Raw genomic sequence first — 13,311 nt, forward strand, 5'->3', positions numbered from 1 at the left:
CTCCATTTGGCTGCAGACGACAAAATGAAAGAAAAGAAACGAAAAACGAAAAAGAAAAGAGAACAACAAGAAATCAAAATTAGGACTATTAAGGGTGAAAAACGAGACGGGAAAGAAAGAGAAAGAGGAAACAGCGGACAGAAAAAGGAAAAACGAGAAAGTGAAAAGGAGGGAAAACGAAACAAATGGGGGGGGGGGAGAGGGGAAGATAAAAGAAAAAAACATGACAGAAAAAATGGGAAAACGAGAAAGAATAACGGGAAAACGTGGCAAGAAAAGAAAAATGGAACAGAAAACTAAACCAACAGAGAAAAGAAAGATAACGAGAAAGAAAACGAAACTCGATAGAGACAACGAGGGAAATAGAAAAAAGAATTCTGACGGAATATGAAAGGAAAAGGATGGGACGTAGAAGGAAGGGATGGGAAAATAAGACAGAAAAGAAGAAAAGAAAAATATGCAGAACGGACCAAAGACAGAATAAACAAGACTGAAAAGGAGAAAAAGGGGGCATCTAAAAGAGGAATAACGGAACATACCAAGACGAAATAGGAGAAGAGGGAGAGTTAGAAAACGTTGAAAGCTTAATACAACAACAAAGACAAGAGAATGCACAGGAAACAGGACAAAAAATTACAAAAAAATGAGTGAAATCAAGAAGAAAGGCGACTGAAAATAAGAAAAAAAATGGGACAGGAAACAAAGAAAAACGGAACAATGAAATAGAAAACACGGAACAGAAAAAAATGAAACGAGAGAAGAAGAGGAAAAATGGAAGGAAAAAGAAGAAAAGTGTGCAAAAATCTTTAAAACGATATGGAAAAAGGAAAACGGATTCAACAGTGGAAAAACGGAACTGGAAAATAGAAAAAAATAAACACAAAAGTGAAAAAAGAAGTGGGGTTTCCGGACAAACTGACGCGACTGATCAGAGCTACATTGGATCGAGTGATGTGTTTCGTACGGATCTCTGGGACACTTTCGAGTCTCTTCGAGACGCGGCGAGGGTTGAGACAAGGTGACGGTTTATACTGCATGCTGTTCAACATCGCTCTTGAGGGGGTGATCCGACGAGCGGGCATCGAAACGAGAGGCACGATTTTTACCAAGGGCAGCCAACTTCTAGGCTTTGCAGATGACTTCAATATCATAGCCAGGAGCTTTGCGACGGCGGAGGCAGGCAATCTACGCCAGACTGAAAGCGGAGTCTAGGAGGATTGGGCTAAAAATAAATGCGTCGAAGATCAAAAAATACATGAAAGGAAGTGGCTCAAAGGAAACAAACGCGCGTCTCCCACGGACGGAAACCGTTGACGGCGACGAACTAGAAGTGGTAGAGGAGTTCGAGTATTTGGGAACGCTGGTGACCGCGGACAACAACACTAGTAAGGAGATCCAGCGGGAAATCGGGCCTACTTTGCCCTTCGTAAAACGCTACGATCAGGAAGCATACGCCGCCGCACGAAGCTAACAATCTACAAAACCCTTATTAGACCGGTAGTTCTTTATGGACTTGAAGCCGTGACGCTACTCACGGAGGACATACTCGCCCTTGCCGTGTTCGAGCAGAAAGTGCTGCAGACGATATTTGGCGGAGTTCAAACTGAAAGCGGAGGTTTTTACAAAAAACAACTCTCGGATAAAACTCTAAAAAACTCTAGGCTAATCTTTCACTTAGAAAAATATACTTTTTATTAGAGCCCACAAAACAAAGACAAATTTACCATTCGATTCAGTTTCAAAAATTTCAGTTCAATGTTCAATTGTAATTACCGTTGTCAATATAAATGTTACCGGATAAGCTCAATGTACAATAATATCACCTAGGTACTAGGAAGAGCATTATCAGTGTGCTTCTATAAAAGCAACCCAATACCCAAGTAGCAAGCAGGCTGACGAAAGCTACTTGAAACTTGCTGCTGGCGCTAATTAGATTTCCGAACACGTGTCTGTTAACAACCGGGAACCACCTCACCGAATTCAAAAATAAATTTATGTCACGTGGTTTTACCATAAACGCCTATGTGCTAGGAATCATTATCGGTTGTTTTTCGCTGCTAAGCATAGAATGTGCCATATTCTTGATAAAATACCAACTTTGCATTGCAATCACGATCAGTATAAAGGCAACGTTTTCAATACCTACTTCATTTTGACCGTAGACAATTGTTTTGATGTTTAAATCATAATTACTTAAAACTGTTGAACCTGTTCGCAGGAATGAACTACACGTATATGACAGTACACCAATAATATAATGGACACTCCATCCACGTGGCAGTAATCCGATTGTATTGATTCATTTATTGCTGACATCAGTCAGAAGCGATAATGCCTAATTCATTGTTAAACTTTAAATAAAGCACTTCACTTGCCTGTAAAGTTGACTGCTTATTGGATTATAATTTTTACGTACATAGGCTCATTTGTTGAGTTGTACTTGCTAGAATAGGCAGTAGTTTTGTATAGTTTTCACTACAGTATCGGTAAAAATAACTGCGAAAATTAACTTTAATTGAATTTTTTTTAATAGGTAATCTCTTTTTCATTTTGTTACAGTTCCAAGATGCGTGTGACATGGAAGGAGCGGCGTAAGTACTATAATAAACTAACAATGTTCAAATAAATTTCAAATAGAGTAACTCAGTTTAAAGTTTCTTTAAATAACACATTTTGATCATAAATTTTAAATGAAATTTCCTGTGCTCTTAACTGATCTACTTGGAAATTAATTTGGCACAGCTTGAAGTTCTTTCACTAGCCACTTTGCTAGTTTTTCGGTTATGAACCCTGTTTCAATTGCAATGTATAATTTTCCTCATTTCGGTACTAGTTCTGTGGAGTTTTGGGAGACCCTTTATACTCGGAAGAACATGCTTAGATATACGAAGAATTTTTCTGTTATCACCAATAATGTTTTTGTGATTCTGAATAATTTTATCCACACGTTTTACCATGTCTGCAAAGCGATTAGTTCTCCGTTGCCTGTAAGGTCCGCTGTTAATTTTTTGGACCATCTGTTGATCATGATCAGTTCTGTCCACTACGTCCAGTTTTATTTCCTTTGTCCGACTTTAAATGAAACAGAGGAGTTACTTTGAACTAACTATCAAAGAAGTCTGCATTTCAGACTTATTTTTATGAAGGGTGCGAAGTCGTCACGTGGTTTCGAGATATTGTTCATCAGGCGAAAATCCATCCGCGTCAATTCGGGAGCTATCAAACTGCTGAATTAGTTTGAAGAAAGTCTCACGATTGTCCGCAAAATTCAAAGCAATCTCGTCGGAGGGAAATCCTTGAATGACATTAGGAAAGCCAAGGCTGATCCCAACATCTCGAATTATGATTTGGCGGAAACTTAGAATGCTGACCGATACTGTACTATGCGGTGTATTCGTGTCGGGAAGGCTAGAACAGTTGCCGAGCAAGTAGACAACCTAACTAAAACTTCAAAAAACAAATAATGGTCAGAAACTGGGCTCGTAAGCTGTACACCAAGGCGCTGACGAAAAGTATTTAAGAAAATGGACTGATTTAAACTATTCATGGCGAAAACAGTCAAGCAACTACGCTCGCTGTTTTATTCGTACTACCAGCACCACCCCGGAGCGAAGAAGTTAGACTTCGTGAGGTATATCGTGTCCGCCGGATATACCGGATCCGACATTTGCAACATCCTCTTCTTTCTGGAGAATAGCTACAGCATTGAACGGAAGCCGATGAGGATGGTGGTCTCATCGTTTTGCGTCTAGTGTAGGTAGGTCGGAACAGCCGGTCAGGAGAAGTAAATACTATAAGTAGATATAGCCAAAATGGACATTTTATGAGGAAACGTTAGTCGAGGCCTATCGTGTCTAAGCAGCAACCAATCACCCGAAAGAAGCAACTGGAGGTGCTAGTGAAAAACACTTCCGGCAAAGCACAACGTCATAATGAATGACGAGCCTACTTGATGTTGTTGTGGATGTTGGACAGCAATAACTGACAAAAGCCCGGGGAGTTATAAAGCTTGATTCAGATAGTATTGCGTAGTAATGTGAGTTTTATTGTACTCTTATTGCGATTTTCATGACCAATTTTGGTCTTAAATGCCATCATAAAAGTGTAGTAAAACCCAAATTGTTACTTGGGAGCTTGCAAAATCTGGCTAAAACATCACGGGATGGTGGTGGGATTGAATGAACGGCAAAATTCGTTTTCGGAGACACTCTTTTTGGTACAGTTCCGACGTCATTGTCTTATTTGTAACGAAAACTTTCGTTTTACTGCCACAGCTGCAAATGCCCTGCCAAATCATAAATTTTCGTGCAAATTTGTCGGCAAAAACAAATTTAAATTTACTTGGAACATCCCCCCGAACTGTTGCCAAGTAAAATTTTTGGCCTGACATTTGCCCGAAGTCAGCCTTGACATAGGTTTCATCGTCCATCAGAAGACACCCGTCGAACTTGGTTAGCACCCGGTCGTATAGCATTCGAGCACGGATTTTGGCCACACTATTCTGTTTTATGGTTCGGTTTGGCTGTTTGCTAATTCGATACGACTTGATTCCTTCCTGGCGTTGAGTTCTCCTTACGGTACTATGGGCAGCACCGAATTTTCTGGCCAAATCACGGTCCAACAGATTGGGATTCCTCTTGATGGTCTTCTTACCATCTACTTGATGGAATCTTACCACGCAGTTTCCGGTCGACAGTTCCACTCCAATGATTATGTTTATGACTGTTTATATCTTCTTCTATTGGGTACTCTTACCACTGCGATTTACATGATTTTTTTTCAATGTCAAGGTGGTTTGGCCAACGTTACGTAATTTAATAGGGTGGTTATGTCAAGGATTACTTATCGTTACATAGGGGAGGAAGGGGGTAAAAAATCCGGAATTTTTGCGTTACGTAATTTGTGTACCACACCTAAAAACTTCAGTTATCACTTGGTTTATGAACCTTGTTACCCTGATCGGCGACGCAAACCAGCTCTCTCTAGGGTAGGCCCTTTTTGAGATACTGCAGTCTGCGTCCTATTAGTGCTCCACAATTGCACAGCAAGTGTTCCGAGGTTTCGCTCTTGGCATTACACAGGCGACAAATATCATCCTGTATGAAACCGAGATTCCGAAGATGATATTTACTCGGACAATGTCCTGTCACAAAACCGGTAAGCGTGCTGAGATCTCTCTTATTGAGACTCAGCAACTTTTGACTGACCTTAATACTCGGCGGTATAAATTTTTTTGATTGTGTGAGCGATTGTACGGCCATCCTATGGGCCATGACTGTTCGGCTCTCCCATTGTTTTAGCTTCACACAGTCAGAGATTCCGCAGAATAGATTTGGTCGGGTGATTGAAGGTTTGAGCCACATCTGGCTTATTCGTCTGCTTGTTCATTCCCCTCTATACCACAATGACCGGAAACACAGTAAAAATTTACCAGGTTCACCTGGCTTAGTTGCCGTAAGAAGCAAATGCAATCCCAGACAATTTTTGAGGAACACTTAAAAGCTTTAAGAGCTTTTAGTGCCGCTTGGCTGTCAGGGAAAATGCAGATATTAGCATGTCTGTATTTCCTTTTAAGACAGACGTTTGTACATTCTATTATAGCTGCTATCTCAGCCTTCCAGGCTGTTGGCCAATCTCCCATAGCTACAGATATTCTTGTTCTGGAGCCTTACACTCCCGCACCCGTTTTGACTCCCATTTTTGACCCGTCGGTATAGAACTTGATTGAATCACTGCGGACTGCGGACCCCCCCATCCCATACTGAACGTGTATGAGATATCATAGTTGGTTCTAGCTTCCATCCACTGTTCACACGTAGAAGATTCAGGATACTCAAGTGACTGGTTTTATCCCCCGATTTTTCATTGCTCCAGTTATGGCCATACATGCTAATCGTTGAAGTTTGTTCAACTTTTTAATAGCTGTGGGTTCCTTAGTTTTTGGCCACCATACCAACGAGGTATAAGCTATCCTAGGTCTCACAATGGCGGTATAGACCCACATATCCATTTTGGGTTTGCCTCATGTTTTTCCTACCGTTCTAGAACATACCAATAGGGTAGTGTTTGCCTTGCTAATTATTGAATCTAAAAGTGCGCTCCAAGATCTGTCCCATGTTGCATTTTGTTTTCTAACGTTATAATTCGATATTTATTTTTAAAATATTAATTGAAAACATGCTGCCTATATTAGAAAAACTCGAAAACAAATTGATGACAATTTGTCCCACTGAAAAAATGGACGCATATTTGTTTCACTGCTATATCATTTCATATCAGGGGCGGACTGGGAGTCAAGGGGCCCGCCGGGCCTTTGAGATTAGGGGCCCCGTGCAACTTGACTCGACTCAGGCACTGTCGAGTGTCGAGTATCGGGAGAACGGGCAGCATAGCGGCTCGCTGCTCGAAACAAAACAAACTCAGTCGTTATTAGGACCGAGTTACCAGCTTTTAGCGTGTGCGTCATATTAGCGGTTCACGGTACTTTAGTTTGGACGCATTTTTCTTCAACCCAATCTTCGCTACTTTGAGTTTTAGTTTTTTCAGCCACCACCACAGATGTTGTTCTTTCGACAATATCCATTTCATTGGCAAAGCAGACGAACTAACTAGATTTGCTGAAGATTGTGCCTGTGTGTTGCTCCTTTCATAACATCCTTTAACGGCATGTTGAACAGCACACATGAGGGACCATCACGTTGATAAAGTCCACTGTGAGGTTAGAATGGCCATGATTTTACGGTCGATGGTATCGTACGCAACTTTGAAATCAATGAAATAATTGTGCGTAGAATTCGGTATTCATTAACTTTTTGGAGGATCTGCCGCAGCGTGAATATTTGATTCTTTACTGATCGTGCTTCAGCGAACCCGGAAGAGAACTTTTCACATTCTGATAAGTGCCACCATCTTTGCCAGCAATGCAACGTTTTCCTCATCTATCACCTATTCATATTTCTGCAGATTTTAAGTTATAGGGTTAATGACATGCAAAATTGCAAGCACTTGCAAGTATCAAATAAGCTGATTTTATAAATGATAGAATGTCAACAGTTCAATATATATGAGTAGCTTACTGCGTCTTCACATCAGAACAAAACAGTTCATAGTGCAGGCGATTCCCGTGCCGAGTTATAGCTATCCCTGGGATTAAACTTTTGGATTCTCCTATAAGAATTCTGCTTCTATAAGCAAGGTACAGTCGATATTTCTATAACGCGGGTAATTGGGACCGCGTTATAAGAAGCGCGTTATACAAGTACACGTAGCATATGGAAAATGAGTTAATTGGGGCTATACCTGAATTTTACGAAATTTTGAATCAACCTGACCATGGTTCCTTTGGGAAAGATGTCAAGTATATATTTTTGCATCTTACAGATGCTTGGTGAGACAGAAAAAATCGCCTCTTGGTCTTCCAGAGCTTCCGGAACATCCGGTAAATTTTCATTTCTGTGAAGTCTTCTCATAGCTTCCAAATTCTTTTTAAAGTCCCTATGGCTTATTATTTGGCGTAAAATAAATAAAGTAAACAATCCGTGCTATTGAGAAGCCAACATACGATTCTCCGACAAATACGGAACATCCGTAAAAGTGGTCAACGAGCGAAAATTGTTCTTTGAGTTCGGAATTATGTTCATTCAACCTCGAACTGAACAATGTGAAATAGGAATATAAATTCAGCGGTTTATGACTCAACCTGGCCATTATGAAATGCATCAAACGATCCGATATTAAATGATTAAATTTGATGATCAAGGGCATCGAACTTATCGCGTTGACGAAAGCAACAAAGTTTTCGTAGCCTGTTCGCTCTTACAAGAAGCCCCATTCTGAATTGTCCAGGAAAAGGTGAAAACAAATGCAATAACACTTCTCTCTCACTTTTTCTCAGGCAAAACCCATAAAAATATTAGATACCGTCAACGCGGATTTCGGAATGGCCATGGCTAACTACGATGGTTAGATTTCTGTTAAAATTTTCCCAGAAGAGTACAATACCTGGTGAAGAGCTTATACAAAAGTTGATATATTTGCCATTAGATTTGTAAGTATAGTAAATGTTACCGGTAGTTCAGTTTACTATACCACATCTATCAAATTACACTAGCATTATTGAATTAAATTATTGTTCACTTTGACGGCAAATCCGAATTTTCCAGTAAACGTTTTGGCGGCCATGTCAAGTCGTGAGCGGCCTATTTAGTTGAGGATTGCTGATATTCCATTTCATTTTGATCTGTTACAAATTAAAAACATTTGCATTTCCAGTGACTTGATCTTGACAACATAGCTATAGTAAAATGGGGCATATATCACAATAGATCAAACAAATGGTCGCAGTGATAAAAATACCCAACATGGAAAAAAACTACAAGGTATACAGCCCTAAGGGTTGTACGAAAGGGTGACGTAGGACTGTGTCATATAATACTCATTAAATAATATGTCAAACTAGATAATCTGTCTTACACAATTATTAATAACTGCTTGATAGAAGCTCAGCCAGGTGTATATGGGACTGGATAATAAAATCGGTGCATTTCTTGAGTCATGAGGATACAAGCAGTTCACTTCCCTACTATTCCCTAGCAATTTAGCAGTAAATAGAGTAAATAGAGCAGAGATAGTTTGAACATTGTTTTACGATCCACTATGTAATTTAAGTATTCACCAGATTTTCACAACTAATTTAAGTTGAAATTTTAGATTCAATTTTAGATTCACGAATAAACAAACATTTGTTGCCATCAATGCACTCAGTTGTAGTGTATTTTTGTAATTTCGCTACGAAATTTATTATAAACTGCTTTCTAAACAGCTCAAGCTGAGCTCAAATAGCATGCGATAATTTTCTATAAATATGCTTACCTGTCATTTCATGTGACGGAATTATAACGGTATGCGATGGATTGATATCTGCGGGCGATGCCTCTTCGTGCGACAAACTTGCAACTTCACCTGCCGAACTAGAAGCACTCTCACGCTTTCGTTTGCGTGATAACCTGTTAAGGATATCCTTGGTTCAGTTACTACACCAGCCACTTGTTCACGAATACGTTTACGGTGGTTACGTAAATATAACGCCTGCAACCATTTAGACATAGCGAATTCTTTAACAAATCACTACTGTATTTCACAAAGGTTGAAATAGCAATGAATGGCCAGCCCACAGTAGATCATTGTAATAAATATGTTATGCGTAGTTTGATATTTGAACCAACTTCCTTCAAATCGTTTCTGGCCGTTGGTTACAAATAATAATCAAAACCATTTCGCACATTTGAGATAAATTCTGATTATGCTTCATTTAATTAGTTTGCGGCCCTTAAAAGGGCCATTGGTTACAAGTAACATCAACCTCTTCAGTGCAATCAACAATCGGTGTTGCCACCAATAACCGGTCTTGCCGCTAAATGCCGTTGCTTTCGCCATCAATAGCCGTCGATGGTAAATACTGACCGTCCGTCAGTGCGATTGTGCGATGAATGAGCAGACGGCGAACCAAGAGTACCATTTTATAGTCACTGGCACTGCCGCTGCTGCTTGTAAGCTAGTGTAGGTGGTGGAGGAAACCATATCGGCTGCTGCTGCTTAAATGATTGTCCGACACTGATTGAGCAAGCTATCGAACAATTTCGCATGTCTGCGATGGGGATAATGCAAAATGTAATGTTAAGTGCATCGTGTGGGATTCACGTTGGCCATTGCCCTCTGATTCCGCTTGTCTTTGGGACCGGTGTTGCCGTCAATAGCCATCGATGTTGCCGATTGGATTGGAAAAGGGGTGTGGCTTACAAAGTGGTCTCAAGGTTATCATTTGGATCCAAATCCTTTGGTGTATCTAATTGTCGTCCGTGCCTGTGAAGCTAGGCGATAACAAGGGAAATGTATGGAAAAATTCGACCTTGAATCTTTACACACATTTTCACTATTTAGCGTATAAAAAATTATTATTAGTATGTTACTATAAAATTGCTGGACATTTTATCTATCCAACGACATATTAACTGTTATGTTTCGTTCAGTAGTATAGTAGCTATTAGCGTTTGAAATATTTCATTCAAACGTTACATTTCTATTTCTCGTTTTTACAAAGTGCTACCCAGTCCCAGTATAGTAAACAAAGACGTAGTCCTACGTCAAAAAGCTTTGAATTTTCTCCCGGTAAACCATCCAATGGCCAAATTGAATCACAAATAGTCGAAATATACTTCTAGTGTAGTCAAATTATACTCAAAATATTCACGATATGTTCTGAATTTTCCGGAGGACCACCTTATGGCTTTCTAAGGTCGTCTATTTATTACTTTTTTTTTTAATTCGTATTAATTACCCGACTTTAGTTACTTCAAAAATATGCGACCAATTTTAACCAACTTTACCAATACGAAAATTTCAACGGATATTCCGGCCCAGCAGGCCAACCCGTAACTTTGTGGTTTCCGTATATCACTTAGAGTCAACTGTTATGTGCCCTACAACTTCTTAAAAGACACCACGGTCGTATCTGTTCAAAATCGCTCAAAATTCGACTTTAGCCCCAATTAACTCAATATCCATATGCTACGTGTATTTGTTATACGCGGAAAACCGCGTTATATAAATATCATGGTACCCGCGCTATAGAAATCCGCGTTCTACAAATCCGCGTTATACAAATCTCTACTGTAATCTGTGCGAATTCTCTGCAGAATTTCTTCCCACGACTCCAATGTGAGGAATGCCCAAGACTCTGCGCGAATCTTTTTGGTTCGTCCTGGTAGAGCTGCGGAAAAAAGAACCCACCGTCTAAAAACGCTAGTACGAAGAGCACGTGCTCGCCAGTCCAGAGGAGAGGTTCGCCAGCAACGACACACGGAGTTTCTACAAAACGGTCAGGTGCAAGAATCTTGCCATGCAAGAGTTTTGCCATGCAATGATAGTGCTGGCAACCTGCTTACTGACAAAACGACGGTAGCAGCCAGATGGAAGAGTATTTCCAGACGCTGTTGAATAGAGAAGTAAACACGAAGATCAGCAGGTACAGGATAAGAATTTTGAGCGACGGCCAAGCTGTGGAGTCATCAACATAGGAGGGAGCAGTGAGCTGAAAAACGGTAAGGTTGTTGTAAAAGATGGTATCCTGGCTGAACTTCTAAAAGCGAGGAGCGAGCAGCTGTACGAAACAATTCGCCACCTCATTGTCAGGAATAGAATATGGGAGGAAAATAAATATCGAAGTAGTGGTTGATTGGCCTCATTTCCCATAATTTTAACAACGGACATCGACTTGAGAGTAAAAACTATCGAGACATTACGTTGCTCAATTTTGCTTATAAGGTGCTCTACCTATCGTTTGTGTCTGAGCCCATTAGCTAAGTTCTTCGTCGGCGAGTATCAAGCAGGTTTTCATCAGGGTCGCTTCACGATAGATCAGATATTTACCCATTCATATTCATATTTTTATGGATTTCAAGGCGGCATACGATTCAGTAAAACGAAATGAGCTGTGACAGTTAACGCTAGGACATGGTTTTCCCACAGAACCAGTTACGTTGATTCGTGTGACGCTGGATGAGTAAAAATTATGAGTCAGAATAGCAGATGAGACCTCACGTGCTTCTTGATTTTGCGGATGACGTCGAAATCAAAAGTAGAGCAGCGAAAGAAGCCTTTAAGTCATTTATTGAGAAATTGGGACTTACCATTAACACCGCCAAAACAAAGTACATGGTGCGGAAATCCAAATGGTGTTGGTGCCGAAGAGGAACTGAATATATTTTGGTATGCTCGTGATATGTGACAACGATGTAAGTCGCAAAATAAAACGACTAATTGCAGCTGCGAATTGGCCTTTACGCAGGCATTATATTTTGTAGCTGAAGTCCCGTAGCTTGCAAATTCGCATAAACTGACGCTCTAGAGAACATTAATCCTCTCGGTGGCCCTTTACGGACATGAATCATGGACGCTAAAAAAAAGCTGATCCACGAATGCTTGGGGTTTTAGCGTAAAATTTTGCAAAATCCAAAATGGCGTGTAGCGCAGACGCATGAACCACGAGCTATCTTAAGAATGTAAATATATATGTTGTTATAATGAAGATAGTACAGTGTGACAGTCTGCGCTGGGCTGATCACGTGTCTAGAATGCCCGACGAAAGAGTAACCAAAATTATTTTAAGCATAGAATCAAGAAGAGGCCGTAGACTTCGGAGTAGACATCGCACTGATAGATGTGCGCTATCGAGGATGATGCACGTTCAGCTGGTGTTCGAGGGGTTTGAAGAAAAGTAGCCCAGGATTGAGTACTGGAGGATCATGATCCATTCGACGCAGGATCGATAACGGACCGTCACCACTGAAGTAAACTAAGTATGGAGCCTAAGCCGACAGTTCGATATTTATAAGTAGTCAAATAACTGCGGATGATATACTAATTCTACTTTTAAATACTCAGAATTGAAGCTGGTGATATTTTCGGAGCTTGGACCCCAACAGCTCAACTTAAATGATTTCATGAATCATGGGGCCCCAACAATTGAACATTCGTGAGTCGTAGAAAGCGTTTCACTGAAATAAAAATTTTGGAAAATCTTATTTTGTGTAACGACGAAATTTTTACTGGGGCCCTTGATACGAAGTTTGTTTTCTAGTCTTCTATAATTATTGTGTCATTGTTCATTTTTGATCGTTTGGATTCATTTAAATTATTCTACTTTATGAATATAAATATGAACGGCTAAAACTATTTAGTACTTTACTATATCGATTTCCCTTACTTGATGAGGCATAATTTCTTAACAAGATGCGCGAAAAGGTGCTTTTTCGCTTCGCTTTCTCCAAAGTTTATCCAAAAATAGAATTGCGTGAATCGCAAATGATGAAAATCAACCTGAAAATGACATACCCGCGATTAGGTATAATCAGACGGCAAACGCAGCTATTCGACGCGAAATAGGTACATCGTCACATTCCGATGATTGCCATGCTAACAACACACAGGTTGCGTAACTTATCAGTGCTCTATGCATGGAATGCCAGCTGTATCGAACGTATCCTCCTAGCAAGGTAGCCTTTTTCATTTCATTTCATTTCACCTGCCGGGGGTGGATAGAGTGGAAATTGCCGCTGGATTGACATTTCCTGCTTATAAACATTAATTGATTTCCGTTTTTCTTTTTCATTCCATATTTGCCGATATAGACCGTCGTATTCCATGGATTTGGATTCAGCCCTGCTGGAAGCCAAACTGGCGGTCAATTTGTTCTTCAACAACAAATTTACCGAGGCGGAAGCTTTGATGAAGCCATGGTTCGTCCTGATAGTT

General features: G+C 40.2%; 1 protein-coding gene across 1 annotated transcript in view; it reads left to right on the forward strand.

The window, feature by feature from the left end:
• The window catches only part of LOC128734269 (tetratricopeptide repeat protein 39B-like), a 29,717-nt gene that overhangs the window by 14,379 nt on the left and 2,027 nt on the right, over window positions 1-13,311 (forward strand). The window contains exons 2-3 of the mRNA XM_053828354.1: window positions 2,560-2,591; window positions 13,188-13,295. Coding sequence (XP_053684329.1) covers window positions 2,560-2,591; window positions 13,188-13,295 — 140 coding nt within the window. The remainder of the gene's footprint in view (window positions 1-2,559; window positions 2,592-13,187; window positions 13,296-13,311) is intronic.

The sequence above is a fragment of the Sabethes cyaneus genome, chromosome 2 (genome assembly GCF_943734655.1).
Source record: "Sabethes cyaneus chromosome 2, idSabCyanKW18_F2, whole genome shotgun sequence".
Taxonomy (NCBI): domain Eukaryota; kingdom Metazoa; phylum Arthropoda; class Insecta; order Diptera; family Culicidae; genus Sabethes; species Sabethes cyaneus.